The 14522-nt window shown below is 45.7% G+C and overlaps 3 protein-coding genes across 6 annotated transcripts; 2 read left to right on the forward strand and 1 right to left on the reverse strand.

The window, feature by feature from the left end:
- Positions 1–370: 370 nt before the first annotated feature.
- LOC101780436 (glucan endo-1,3-beta-glucosidase 14) lies at positions 371–4994 on the forward strand. 2 transcript variants are annotated; one of them, XM_004952588.4, is made up of 4 exons: positions 371–839; positions 2135–3168; positions 3549–3677; positions 4739–4994. In XM_004952588.4, exons 1-3 carry the CDS (start codon positions 731–733, stop codon positions 3606–3608), a joined length of 1203 nt encoding a protein of 400 aa, XP_004952645.1. In that variant the 5' UTR covers positions 371–730; the 3' UTR covers positions 3609–3677; positions 4739–4994. The 2 variants fall into 2 exon arrangements, with proteins under 2 accessions (XP_004952645.1, XP_004952644.1); XM_004952587.4 differs by having other exon boundaries at positions 4742–4994.
- Positions 4995–5121: 127 nt separating this feature from the next.
- On the reverse strand, positions 5122–10120 carry LOC101779765 (uncharacterized protein At5g03900, chloroplastic). 2 transcript variants are annotated; one of them, XM_004952585.3, is made up of 13 exons: positions 9540–10120; positions 9348–9455; positions 9154–9254; positions 8713–8787; positions 7962–8031; positions 7793–7858; positions 7624–7716; positions 7401–7466; positions 7103–7245; positions 6768–6854; positions 6624–6687; positions 6253–6396; positions 5122–5763 (listed from the first exon to the last, which is right to left on the reverse strand). In XM_004952585.3, exons 1-13 carry the CDS (start codon positions 9948–9950, stop codon positions 5623–5625), a joined length of 1569 nt encoding a protein of 522 aa, XP_004952642.1. In that variant the 5' UTR covers positions 9951–10120; the 3' UTR covers positions 5122–5622. The 2 variants fall into 2 exon arrangements, with proteins under 2 accessions (XP_004952642.1, XP_004952643.2); XM_004952586.3 differs by having other exon boundaries at positions 8713–8784; positions 9540–10118.
- A 1266-nt stretch (positions 10121–11386) lies between these two features.
- On the forward strand, positions 11387–14013 carry LOC101781119 (heme-binding-like protein At3g10130, chloroplastic). Of its 2 annotated transcripts, none has more exons than XM_022824637.1 (7): positions 11387–11821; positions 11927–11997; positions 12127–12223; positions 12341–12438; positions 12563–12698; positions 13426–13535; positions 13632–14013. In XM_022824637.1, exons 1-7 carry the CDS (start codon positions 11551–11553, stop codon positions 13710–13712), a joined length of 864 nt encoding a protein of 287 aa, XP_022680372.1. In that variant the 5' UTR covers positions 11387–11550; the 3' UTR covers positions 13713–14013. The 2 variants fall into 2 exon arrangements, with proteins under 2 accessions (XP_022680372.1, XP_004952646.1); XM_004952589.3 differs by having other exon boundaries at positions 11389–11821; positions 12127–12228; positions 12334–12438.
- The last annotated feature ends 509 nt before the right edge of the window (positions 14014–14522 follow it).

Raw genomic sequence — 14522 nt, forward strand, 5'->3', positions numbered from 1 at the left:
AAGGTTTATTTTTTGAATTGAGAGGTTGAAGAAAGGTTACGGGCCATTGGATTGGACATCGACTAAACAAAAGAAATCAGACAGTTGACAAATAGCAACGCATTGGCATTCAAAATTTCCCAATAGAAACGTGGAACATATGTGACCACGCGGTTTTCACTGTTTGGTCGTGCTGCGTTCATGTTTCATGGTACCTTCACTCAACGCACTGCTTCGGACAATCAGGTTTAGTGATTTTACCAAGTGCGACGCGTCATGCGTCACTGCAAAGATACAAAACGACGGTGACTTGCATGCAGGCCGTCAGGAATGGAGTTGGCAGGTGCCGCTCTGCTGGGAGCCTGGGAGTGCGCATGTGTGGTGGCCTGAGGTGAGGACGCCCGACCCGGGGCCTGTCATCCGACTGGTCCGTCTCCTTCCTCGCACTCTCGCCAGATCAAGCCAGGCAGAGGGGAGGGCCTTTCAGCCTTACCTGAAACCACCGCTAACATTCCGCTGCCTATATAGCCAAACGGCCTCCAAGCCATTCCCCTGCGTGCGAGCGTCTCCCCCTGCCGAGCAACTAAACGCAACGCAAGCGCACACACGTAGCGACGCGCGTGGCCGTGCGAGAGGGACTTGCAGGCCAACAAGCTCGAGCAGCCTGCGGCTCCGCGCAGCTCGCTTCTCCTCTGCGGCGCTGCGCGTGTTCTCTGTTTGGGGGAGCGGCAGAATCGGTGGGAGTGAGTGGATGGCAGCAGCCGGGAGGCCGTCAAGAACTGCGCAGTCACTGCCAGCTCCGTCCTCCAAGCTTACCGCCGCCTGCTTCTTCGTCCTGCTCCTGCCATTCCTCCTCACAGGTGAGTTTAATCAGCTAACTCTCCATGTGCAATCGTCTATAGAATCTGCTTGCCAAATGCCTACTGTGGTAGGATATGACCAAATCCCAAATTCCCTTTGTGATAACTGTAAGATATAGTTGCCCAATCTTCGACTCCGGTTTTTGTGTTGCCTTTGCCAATCTTGGAGGTCGAATCAATGATCTCAGTTCAATTCCGGCTTGAGACTATCTAGTTAGAATGAGCGTTCACCCAGATTTTATCTATAGGGCAGAAAGCGCATTTGTTAAATTAAGATCATGTACATTATCATGTGCGCTTGCTGAGATCAATTATATCATCATCTAGTTGCACTAGCACTTCACCATTTCAAGCAGGAGAGAGATAGAAATGGCTCCAGCTTGCCAAGTGCGCCATGGCGTAACCCGCCGCCCACTATGGCGACATATCCAGACGCCGAATCACCATATCAACTTTTTCACGGCTCTTTTCCAAGCTAAAAATGCCCAGTGGCCACCTTAATTTACTCGCTCCAGCACCCCACATTTTCTCCCCCATTCATACTCTGGGCGTCTGAATTATCTGTCCCTGATGAGCTGGAGCTGCTTTCTCCACAAAGTTGCAGTCGCCAGCTACATCTGGTGTAGCCCGGAGAGAGATATATCATATTCGTTATTTGTGCAACTTGCGATTTGGTATTCCACGTGGTTTTGGAATAATTTGGCCAATTTAATAGCCGTTTTCTCTGGTTCTCGGTAGCTCTCAATGGCAATCCGGCATGAACCACATGCCCATGTGGTCCACTGAGATCTTGCTTCCATTGGATCGCGTACTCCGTACTGTTATACCTGTACATTTCCTTGTATTATACTAGTATCTAGATTGCTTTTTACTCCTCCCTCCATTCTAAATGGTAGGTCGTTTAGGTTCATAGTTTTTTACTAGCATCTAGATATATGTCTACATATATAATAATATTTATGAACTTAAAAAATGCAAAACGATATAAAATTTGGAACGGAGGGAGTACTGTGTTCACAGCTTTCCGCACTAGCCATAGCGTGTCTCGTTTCATGGTATGAATTATTCGAGGCCATTGCCGTATTTTCAAAGCTTAGTGCCGCTGCAATGGTCAAATTATAGCACAAGAATCGAAACTGGGATTCTCCGCTTGCTTCCGTGTGCACGGATCAAGGATGATCGATCGCTGAAAATTCACAGAAATATGCAACGACATCATACTTAGCATGAATTTTTACACATACTGGATGAGTCCAAAATAACAACTGATCAGTAAGAGACATGACAATTTGCAGAGGGAGTGGCGGTAGCCGAGGCGCTGTCGATCGGCGTCAACTACGGGCAGATCGCGAACAACCTCCCTTCCCCCGCGCGGGTGTCGTGGCTGCTCCGTTCGATGCGGATCAGCAAGGTGAAGCTCTACGACGCGGACCCCAACGTCCTGCGCGCGTTCCTGGGCACGGGGGTGGAGTTCGTGGTGGGCATCGGCAACGAGGCCGTCCCGTCGATGACGAGCCCCGCGGCGGCGCAGGCGTGGCTGCAGCAGCACGTGGTGCCCCACCTCCTCTCCGGGGCGCGCATCTCCTGCGTCACCGTGGGCAACGAGGTGTTCAAGGGCAACGACACGGCGCTCCAGGCCGCGGTGCTCCCGGCCATGGTGTCCGTGCACCGCGCCCTGAGCGCGCTGGGCCTGCAGGGCCGCGTGAACGTCACCACGGCGCACTCCCTGGACATCATGGGCCCCTCGTTCCCGCCCTCGTCGGGGGCGTTCCACCCGGCGGCGCTGGGGCACCTCCGCCCGTTCCTGGCGTTCCTCTCCGCGACGCGGTCGCCGTTCCTCATCAACTGCTACCCGTACTTCGCCTACAAGGAAGACCCGGCGCGGGTGCCGCTGGAGTACGTGCTGTTCCAGCCCAACGCCGGCGTCGCCGACCCGCGCACGGGGCTCCGCTACGACAACATGCTGTACGCGCAGGTGGACGCCGTGTACGCCGCCATCCAGGCGCTCGGGTACACGGACGTCGAGGTGAAGGTGTCGGAGACCGGGTGGCCGTCGAGGGGAGACCCCGACGAGCCGGGCGCCACGCCCGAGTACGCGGGGACCTACATCCGGAACCTCCTGCAGCGGATCGAGATGAAACAGGGCACGCCGCTGCGGCCGGCCACGCCGGTGGACGTGTACGTGTTCGCGCTCTTCAACGAGAACCTCAAGCCGGGGCCGGCGTCGGAGAGGAACTACGGGCTCTTCTACCCCGACGGCACGCCCGTGTACAACGTCGGCCTGCACGGCTACCTCCCGCCGATGCTCGTGTCCAATGCAGCGCGACAGGTACTCATTCTTCTTCAGTTTTTTTTTTTCTTTTTTAGCAAATGCTCTCTCTGCTGTACATTTCTTGCAAGCTTTCGACGTGTCACGCATGGATTGGGTAGTGTTGGATAGCAACGACTTTTGCCGTAGATGCTGGTGTCCCACGTTTTAGTGGAGCTGGGAGAGTGAGATGCCGAGTGGCAGCCAAAGTGGCCGTGGCCAGGTTAGGCAAGGAATCGAGTTCTCCACCAAGGCCGCCAAAGGAGGATGCGCCGTGATCAGTAGTTGCGTTAGCACAAACACACAAACAAATGTTCATCAGTCTGTAATGATGGGCGAAAGCATCATTCCTGTACTAGCAATGCTCAAATGTTCCCTTGTGCATTTTGTGTGTTTGGCAGGTGATTCAATTGTTTACACTGGTCGCCATCGCGTCCGTCGCTTTCGTCTTGTCAGCATAAGGCAGACGGAGTGCTAACAACTGCAGACAGGGAATGTGAGCTGAGCATCTCGTGCTGACAACTGACAAGGTAACAAATCCTTTTGAAAGAGTAAAATGCACTGTCAGTTCTTAAACTTAGCTCGGTGTGCCATCTAGATCTTCAAATTTAGAAAACGCACATTCAACTTCTTAAACTTGCTAATCGGTTCACCGGATATCCCAATTTTGGTTACTTATAAGTTAAATCGGCCACGTGTATGCTGATGTGGAACTGACAAGTGGAGCCTGCTCCTCCCCCTTCCTCTCTGTCTTCTCCCTCCCTCCCTCTTCTCTCTCTTCTCTCATCTTCGTGGTGGAGCCGCTCTTCTTCCCTGTACCAGCAGCCGCAGCCCAGATGGTGGAGCAGCTCGTCGGAGCTCAGAGCGACCACACGCTCGCCACCAAGTTCTCACTTCGCTTCAACCTCCGGCCGCAGTGCTGCTCGGGGCCGCCCCGCCGCCGCGTCCCGCAGCTCCACCGAGACACGCCGCTTGGGGGCGCTACCGTCCCCGCGTCCTCCAGCCCTGGCCGCAACGCTGCTCGGGGCCGCCCCGCCGCCGCGTCCCGGAGCTCCGCCGAGACACGCCGCTTGGGGCCGCCGCCGTCGCCACGTCCTCCAGCTCCGCTGAGACTCGCCGCCGCGTCCCGGAGCTCCGCCGAGATGCGCAGCTCGGGACCGCCGCGGCCGCTCCCGCCCCGCAGTTTGGGGCACACCGCGCTGCTCAGGGCCGCCCACACCATGCAGCTCGGGGCTCGTCGCGCCGCTCAAGGCTCGCTGGAGAGGGCGTGAGAGAGTACGGCAGGAGAGGGGTGAAGAAGAGGGAGAATGCAGAGAGAAAGGAGAGGGATCTGGCACGTGGGCCCCATGTGCCAGTACCAGATCCGCTTTAGCACGCAGTCAACATACACATAGGCAATTTAATCTAAATAACAATAATTTGGAATCAATTAGCAAGTTTATGGATTTGGATGTTCGTTTTCTAAGTGGGATCTATATGGCATATCGAGGTAAGTTCGAGGACCGGTCGCGTATTTTACTCCTTTTGAAATTATGACCGTGCAACATGTTTTCTCTGTATGTCAAGACAACTAACAAAACTGCATATTCAGCAGGAACATTACTGAGTAATCTGGTCATCTCAACCTGGGTGTGTACTCTCGATTTCTGATGCGTTCAGGAGCCTTGTTGGATTCATACTGACATTAGGTTAGAACTTGACTGAAGCATGTGCATGATCGACTCATGTGAGCTTACCTTTTGACCCAGAGAAAGGTAGAAACAATAGCAACAGCTGCATTGACTTCTAATATGTATTGGTGGATAATTGATATCAAATCTATGCAAATGCAATACTTTTCTTTTCGATATTAGCAGAGTTCCCTTGTTTTATTCTACATGTATGGAGTGAGGAAACTGGACACATCGTTATTCGATTGAATGGTTTTCCTTCACTTGCAATGACAAGTACACACAGGAGATACACGTTTTCAGGTTAATGCTAGAAATTGTCACTTTCAATCATGAATCAATTCCCAGAAGGCTATAACAGTACATGTCTATCTCTAGACAGAGTTTGACATGAATGCCCAAGGCAACTGTTTACAGGTGTGTTACTTTTAAATGTTGTGATGGGGCTCCAATCAAACCGAGTAAAATCATGTCCCGGCTTTTCATGTCCAATTCTGAATTTGATCTCCAACCCCATGAATGGAACTTACCTATACAAATGTGCAGATCAATGTCACAGCTATGTACATCAGATTGCAAACCATGGTCGATTTCAATTAAACCAACAGCTTCCACAAAACTTGCACCCCATAGTGGTGGACTGGTGGTATGCCGTATGTCTGTCAGTGGGGGTCCAGAACCATCACATTTCACTTTGTTGAATGGTTCAATCAGACCTATCTTCAATTCGGATGCAGATAAAAAAATTCATCGACCATGTAGAGCTACTGTGAATGTCAAGTCTCAAGTATATCCATCGTGCCCATCACTCTGACTCAAGCTCCTTAAATCTCCTCTCCCACTCCTTGACTTCATAATCCTGCTCTAATAAATCCTTTTCGGTAGTGTAGACAATCTCTTCTGGTGTAATTACTTTCCGTTGAGCCATGTCGCGTGCACTGATCAACTGAAAAGATAGGAAAGCACAAGCCAAATTTATGCTACTTCGAAAGTTCAAAAAAAGAAAAAAGAAATACTATCACTTAGTGAAGGTCATGAAACCAAGTATCATCAATTAGTATCTAAAATGCATAAAACACCAAGATAAATTGACTGATATTGAAGAATGCAATAAAGATGTGTACAATAAAACTTTCATGTTTATGTCTATTTTCATTTTATAGAAGTAGCCAACTGTGATGCAGCTGTTAACAACAGATGATCCAAGCTGCATAATAATGAATATTATCACTTGATGTTATAGGTTAAGCACAGCAGTAGTTTCTTTCCAGAAGCTTCTGATGCAAGGAACAAGAAAGTTGCTACCTATCACAACCAAGTCTGACCTATAAGGTTTACGTGAATGACCCAAACCCATCCTGAGTTTCTCTGAAGAGATCTACATGTGGGTAAAAAAGAATTAAATAGAGTTGTGTGGAACTTCAATTGTTATTACCTTTCTTCTGAGAGAAGAATCCGGTGACAGGAGTTCCTGAGCTCGTTGTTCTCTGGCCTTATTCCTCTTTCTAATATCATTGTTGGTTTTGCGTAGCAGAAACCATCTAAATAATGGTATTGCAAAAAAGGAGCCAGCATATATCTACAAGTGAACACATTGTATCAGTACATATTGTGATAACATTCTTAATTCATAAGTACACAACGTAATTCCACAATCAACAATTTAACATTCATAACATTAAGAAAGTCACCTAAAAAGGAGAAGGGTTAATGGTTTGTGTCAGGCCATATGGCTAATTGAAATGACTAATGAATCGAAGGGCCACTTTATAGAGTACTAGACAGGCATATCAAGCCCAGCCATACCTGAAGCAAAGGATATAACTGTGCAGCAAATGAGATAAGTCCACCAGGTGTCACTGTCATTTGCCTTCAAGATAAATTTAATACATACGTTAGTAAAAAGAATCACAATTCAATGATACTTGGGGCCAGAATTATAGTTCTTACTTCAACAAGTTTCCAAGAATGATGACACCAAAAAGATTAAGTCCTCCTAAACCGGCAACCATTGCCTTCTCTGATGCATTTGCTTTACTACAAAATCAACAGGTCGGTGTATGAAAATACATAAAATAGATCAAAAATAGCAAATTCAGAGCTGACAAAAAAAATACAATCTAATAGATCAACTATATAACTGCCGATGTAACATACTTCCGAAATACTAGTAACAATCTAATTTTTTTATCATGGGAGTTCCAAGTCAACCCCCCCCCCCCCCCTGTTGGGTAAAATTGCATCTAGGTTTAATTTGCAACGCGGTACGGATGATATATACTGACCTGAAATTCCACAGTTTCTCCTCCAAGTACTTTTCAACTCCACCAAACATCGCGGACCATTTGGTGCCCACATATTCTCTACTCCCACCACTTTTTGATGAAGCAGTACGTTGCAGTGATGGGAACCGATACAGAATGTTTCCCTAAATAAGAAAAACAAAACCATTAAGTTATTTAAAAGTTCACTGCCTCAAGCATGAAGTGTCGATGTAATTGGCAATTATACTGAAAGCTTAGACCACATTAGACAATGGCAGTTCTCTAATAGCCTTAAATATTAGAGAGAATAAGGTTTGACCTGCTCATCAACCTCTGGATGTCCCTGGAAGCGTAAAAGAACTGGAAGAATGAATGATTCATCATCCTGCAGTTCAAGAGATGGTATGAATATGATAACCCTCACCTCAATTTATAATTCAAAGGAAGAATATGTTTCTTTTAAAGGTACCAGGAGTAGAGACCTTAATCAAGTTTAACAAAATAAATAATAAATTGAGCAGTTTGGGCCAGAGTTTACATGCCTTGGACTCTTCTGATGGTGGCGGAACATCAAGAAATGGTGCCAGTTCTTCAGCTGTAACAACTCCACCATTTGATGAAATATACTGCCCAATCTATGAATTATGAAAAAGATGGTCATGGCAAGTTCAAATAGAGTAGATACATTTTCTCAAAAGGAAAAGAAAATACCATTTTCCACCGCTTCTCTTCAAGCCCATCATTTGGATCACCATCCCCAAACACAAAAGAAAATATCTGCAGAATTGATTTAATCAACATCACAGACAGTTTCAGCTACCCACACATTCCATCATTACATAGTGAGAATGAAAAATCAAGTCAAACCCTTTTAGATTACAGATTCAATAAAGTTCATCCCATTTTCTTTTTCTACTCGACGCCTTCTGTAATAATCTGCATCCAAGTACCTGCAGGCCATGAATAGTGTGAATAATAAGAATATACATGATAATTTCTGTTCAGGTACAAAATTGCAAATTCCAAATGATATGTGTAGGTTTATTTCCCATTTCATTGTAGTCACCTTAACAGGGACTGGTGAGAGGTATAACATTGGAACTTTGCAGCACCAGAATACAGGTTCTTCAAACGATCGAATAGTTGGATAGCTTAAAATCATTGCTACGGTAGTTACAGTTGCCTTCATGAATATCCCATCAGGAACATTATCATGCCAAAATCATTAGATGATTTACATGAAGAGTGTAATGGATACCTTCCAAGAAAAATATATATAACAATAAGTACTTCAACTGTGTTCTCTACTATTGGTTTGCCAATAAGCAATATTTCAAATAGAACTTTCATTGGGACTTATTTCAAATAGAACTTTCTTTGGGCCTTTTTTCCTTTCCCCCTGGGATGGTTTATTTGAATATGAAATTCTAGAACACTAGACATGCGAAGTACAGGCAATATCCAACTTGATATGTACAATGATAAGTGAGGTGATGACAGGTTGAGTAGCTCCACAAGCCCAAGAGCAAAGGGTGTTATCTTTTTGTCCCTTTAAGGCAAAAATATAATAGGGTAATGAGGTAATCCATCAAAAGTTTTGAAACACCTGATAAAAATTACATGAAACTTACCAGAACATATCTGTCGGAATGATGATAGTTGAACCATAAGATCTCCGCCGCCTACCACGACTATCTTCATCACTGCTAGTAGAAGAGTAAGTGCTATCAATCAAAGGCACGATGAGTTAAATAACAACACCTACCTAAAGTTCCCAAAATAGTACTCATGAAAATCTTCCAGATTTATTTCGTTTTACACTTTATGGATTGAATTAAGACAAAAGCATCTCTAGATAGAGCCAAATATACACCAGAAGAGGTAGACATATTTATTAGAACCTTCATTCTCAGCATGTAGTTTAGTTAGTAAGACATTCACAGAATGCTCACTTCAGGGAATTGAACAATATGACAAAGATGAAGACATTGTGCCAGAATACCTTTGGAATTCAGTCAGTAAACATACAGTAATTAGTGCACGCTAATTCCATCCTGCAATAGTAAACATACCTTGAGCTTGAGAGAATGGCTATTATGGTAGTGTACACTAAAACAATGGAGGCAATGAGTGCCGTCCCGAATGAAACCCGTACCAAATAAGCACCCACTTCCTGGAAAGTGTAAACAAGCACCACCACAAACCAGTATCAGCAGAATTCGAGGTGACCAAAAGCACCCTTTACACTTCCCCTTGCTCCAAATACCTTAGCTTTATTCGCCAGAGGCTCGATCTTCATCCTAAATGACTTGCCTGCCAGCTTTGTCCTGTAATCTTTTGGGAAGACGTACAGAACCTCCCCATCATTCGACACCTACACCGTTCGCAACGATTATCACCGAATTCCGGAAGGTAAGCAGCAGAGGAGAAGGATACGAAGTTACTAACAACGACGCACCTCCAGGAATCCCTCGGTGTCGGCGGCGAGAGCCTGGAGCGCGCGCTCGGCCTGCGCGAGCTGCAGCCCGGCGCGGGAGGCGACGTCGCCGATGGTGACGCGGCCGCCGAAGTGGTCGACCGCCTCCATGGCGCGGTCCCGCACGTCGGAAGGGAGGCGGTCCGTCTCCACGGCGCCGCCGGGGCGCGCGAGCGCGGGCGGCACCCCGATAGAGCTACCGGCGCGCGTCCGCACGTCGGGGCGCCACGTGGGCGGCGGGGGCCGGCCCGGGGCCACGCGGAGGCGTCGGGGAAGTGGGGAAGGGGTGGGGAGGAGGAAGACGGCATGTCGCGGAGCTCTGCGGGGAGGAGGGAGGGGCGGACGGAGGCGGAGATGGAGGGTGAGAGATATGGAAGCGGTGGCGGTGGCCATGGCGAACGGCGGCGTGGTTTGGGGGTGGGGTTTAGGCGGTGGTGGTGGGCATTCTGCGGGGAGGACGGAGGAGAGTGGCTGGGGAATGGAAGGGGAGGAGGAAGAGGTGGTCGTGTGTGCTCGCCGTGGCCACGAGATCGGATTTGGTCGAAAAAGCCACCGGGGTCCGAACGGGGATGCTGGCTCCGCCGGCTTTGGGTTCGTCCAGAAAAAGAATTCAGCAAGCCGGTCAGCGTGTCTGCTAGGAGGCTAGTAGGATTTTTGCACATCCAAAAATGTTGTTGAACTTTCAGCTAAAAAAGGTTGGACTTTGCTAAAGAGCCTTTCAAGAGAAGTTCAAAATCTAGCATGAATTTACAACTCAATCTCTCTAATTTTAATCATGCTTAAGCGGTGCATCTATTTTTAAAAGTTAAAATATACATATAGTATTGTGGATATGCGTAAGGTGTGTTTGACCTTAAATTACAATGTCTTTCTCTCTTTACTTGAGACAAAAAATAATCTTTTTCAAATGAATGTATCGAAGAGAAATGGTATTACATTCAGCATATTTAATTACCATAATTTGAAACATCATTGTTTTATTAGAAAAAAAGTCTAAGCTTCACGACCGTTTCGATGTTTTAAGTGACATATATTTTGAATTGAAGGGATTAAAGATAAAATGACAACATGTCAACATTAGCTCTCTACTACGCTGCAATAGGCTAAAAAATTTACCTCCTCTAACAAATAAAAATTACCATCTACTAATTTTTCTATTGCTTGTGGTTCGCAGAGGTCAGTTGCAAAAAAAATTCCTTCATAATTTGACTGCTCCAGTGTTCAAATCAAATGCTACTTCCCTCTCTTTTCAATTTGGAACAATGCAACACTCAATTTGTCCTTAAGAGTTAAATCGATCCTAAAAAATCCAAAAAAAAATTGCACACAATTAGCATCTATCTATCACTACAAGAGCACAAGTGATGCATTACCAGTATCATTAACCTTTTTTATATTATTTAATTTAATAACCAAAGGCACTTATGCTAGAAAGTATCATTGGTCTTCATATTACTGAATTAAGTAAGGCACATCTCGAAACCGATCTGCTTGAGCTTTCCATTTAAAAAATGTGCCATTTGTACTTTATCTAAAGGATTGTCCAAGCGTCATTGTTTGGAGACTCCAAACTCTCTTTGGTGTAAATTTGATGTCGTTATATTAAAGGATTTTTTCGTTGCAAGAATCTGATATTTTACAAATTAGAGTTTGTGGTTTAATTAAAAATTGTATAACTTCAGTTCTTTCAACGGTTTTTTAGCAAAAAAAAAAGAAGCAAAACACCATCCAAATTCATGTCTTTGACGCCATCCACGTTGGCGGTCGCGGGGCACCTCGCGCTTGCCAAAGGCAAAGAGGCGAAAGCCCACCTCGGCACCTCGCGCTCCCGCCATCCAGAAGCCCCAGCGTAAAAATCTGCCGCGGCATAGCAACACCGGGAGGAAACGCAGCCGTCCCTCTCTCTCCCACGAGCCCACCGGCCAGTCCACCACCGCAAGACAATAGGCGTAGCTCGCGGACACCGCGCCGAGAGGCGAGAACGAGGAATCGAATGGCGCCGCTGTGCTATGCTTCCCCGCGGCCGCTCGAAGCCCCAGGCCAGCCTCGCCGCCGCGGCGCACGCCCGCCGCGGACGGTCGCCGTGGCCGCGGGCGCCCGTACCAACGGCGCCGAGGCCCGCGCGTCCCTGGTGCTAGCCCTGATCTCGCAGGCGCTCGCCGCATCGCAGCGCCGCGCCGCCGACCTCGCCGCCGAGGCCGCCAAGTACGCCTTCCCGTCCCGCCGCTTCGAGCCGCGCACCCTCGAGGAGGCCCTCATGTCTGGTCAGTAATTAATACTTACTAGCAAGCTTCTGCTCCCAAAATGGCGGAATCGCAGGGTTTCAGGGCTCGATTACCGAGTGAGATCGATGCGTGTGCATTTTGCAGTTCCCGATCTCGAGACTGTCCCGTTCCGCGTCCTGAAGCGCGAGGCCGACTATGAGATTAGAGAAGTGGAGGTAATTGTCGTTATCAGTTTTCACCCAACGGTTAAAATTGTGCATGAGTGTAAATGGAACCCAGTTTGATATGATAGTACGTATCAGGCTCACTGAGTAATGTTGTCTTTTGTTCTGAACTCTGATCAGTCATACTTTGTTGCTGAAACAACGATGCCTGGAAGATCTGGGCTTGATTTCAACGGATCATCTCAGTCATTCAACGTGCTGGCGTCTTATTTATTCGGTAAGGTATTTGCCACGTTCCCATTATAGCTCAGCTGTTTCCTTGATCATTGTTTAGTCTGAATTGTAGGGAAAATACACGATGTTTATTGTTAGGATGCTTGTCTGCAGAACACAGCTTCTGAGCAAATGGAAATGACTACCCCTGTTTTTACTCGGAAGGGGGAGCCCAGCAGTGAAACGATGGAAATGACCACCCCGGTGATAACAAAGAAGGTGGGCGCTGTATGGCATGTGCTGTTTTGAGCTGTATTTGTTTGGTGATTCAGGATAATTTATTATTGGTTAGGAAGTGATGAAGTTTTACCTTTCCTTTTAATTTGTGTGTTCTCACATGCAGTCAGCTGGTGAAAATAAATGGAAGATGTCGTTTGTGATGCCAGCGAAGTATGGTTCCAACTTGCCTCGCCCAAAAGATCCTTCTGTGACCATCAAGGAGGTGCCCAGCAAAATCGTTGCAGTTGCAGCATTCTCAGGTCCATATTTAGTACGTCTTTGTCATATCCGTCATCCAGTTCATGACTGTAGATTTTACTTCTGCTCTGGTTGATTGAGAGGCTATCTAGTTAAATTCAGAATCAAGCAGGTGATGCAAAGATGTTCTATGAACCTTTCCTGCTGTTGAAACTGAAGACCTTTTGCTGGAGAAATCATAGTGATAAATAATGAATCAGTGAAACATGTCTGTGCTGTGGTGCCTTGAATTATTACTAAACATATGCTTTTATTCAATCAGGAAATAATTTAGAATGATAGGACATGGGAGTTGTGATGTTCTTTCGCATTCGAGAACACTAATGCTATCTGTAATATGGATTTCTTTCATGATAAACACAAATACAACCAGATTTTTTTAAAAAAAGTTGTCAGGATAAAAGGTCTACCTATTTACAGTTTACCAAGTATCTTACCTGAGACCCTGTAGCGTATTTGTCCCCCCCCCCCAAAAAAAAAATACTAAAAACACAATCAACTCTATATTATTACCATTTTACCCTCAGATTTTATTTCACTAGAGAAAGTATTCACGGGCGCAAGCATCTCCATTTTTTTTCAATGTTCTGAAGCTAAAATATGGACACTCTCTCCTAAGTTTTTAGGATATCATCACTTACAAACTCGTATGTCGTAACTATATGCCAATGTAATCTTTATCAACCATGCTGCCGTGTCATGATCCATACTCCATTGGTGTTGAAACAGGTTTGGTTACGGATGATGACATTAGCCAGAGGGAATCCAAATTGCGTGAATCTCTTCAGAAAGATGCTGAATTTAGAGTGAAACACGATTCAGCGGTGGAAGTTGCACAGGTATAGCTTCTAATAATATTATTATGAGCCACATTTTGACCCAAGTTTATATGAGGAATGTTATCAGAGCCTGATTCTCAGTTTTCTGAATTGCAGTATAATCCCCCTTTCACACTTCCATTCACAAGGCGTAATGAAATAGCATTGGAGGTTGAGAGGAATGATATAGCCTTCTGATGTCCTAGATTAACAAATAAATTGTTAGAATTTGAGAGTATATGCAAATGTCCATTGTCCCTGATGTGTATATATACCATATCTATGTTGCCTGTTTTGTATATATGTAGACATGTTATTTATCACATGCATATCTTACAGAATTGTAACTAAGTTTGTTTTAAAAATTGTGGTCTCTTCATTTCTTAGTATGATAGTATCAAAGCAGAAAGCATCAAGATTACTGTCATAAGGTCAATTTTGAATTTTAACCAGAAGCCTTTTTCTGGGCATTTGGTAAAAATTTGGGCCTGCCCTTTTCTTTCTCCATGTGTAATGCTTTTGACATTATATTGATGTGGAGTAACTTTTTTACCCAAGGAAGTAGTTAACAAGGGTGCCCATGGAGTGGCAGTTATCGGTAGTTCAGTATTCAGCTCTTCAATGTCCATAACTTTGTATGTTATTTCTTTAATCCAAACTCTGGATCATTTATAGTTGTGATCTTTGTGCAGCACTGGGTGCAAAGGGAATATATTCTAGCAGTTAAATGATTTACAGGATTCTTGTTTCTAAATCATTCTGTGATTGAGGAGAATAGTAAGTGCTTTTAAGTTTAACCTTGTTAGTTTTTAACCCTCAAGTTCTGGTTTCCTGTCAGCGGGGAAAGATAACTCTGCTTTTAAGTCTTAACACAACAGCCTCTTTATAAATCGATTGAGGCAATCTGTGTGTGACATATCTTCTTTTTTAGCAAATATTGCTGCAGCTTCAAAGTTCATTGGAAACTTTTATCCAATGTGAAAATCTCATATGATCCTAGGTCCCACT

The sequence above is a fragment of the Setaria italica genome, chromosome I (assembly GCF_000263155.2).
Source record: "Setaria italica strain Yugu1 chromosome I, Setaria_italica_v2.0, whole genome shotgun sequence".
In the NCBI taxonomy this organism is placed as follows: Eukaryota; Viridiplantae; Streptophyta; class Magnoliopsida; order Poales; family Poaceae; genus Setaria; species Setaria italica.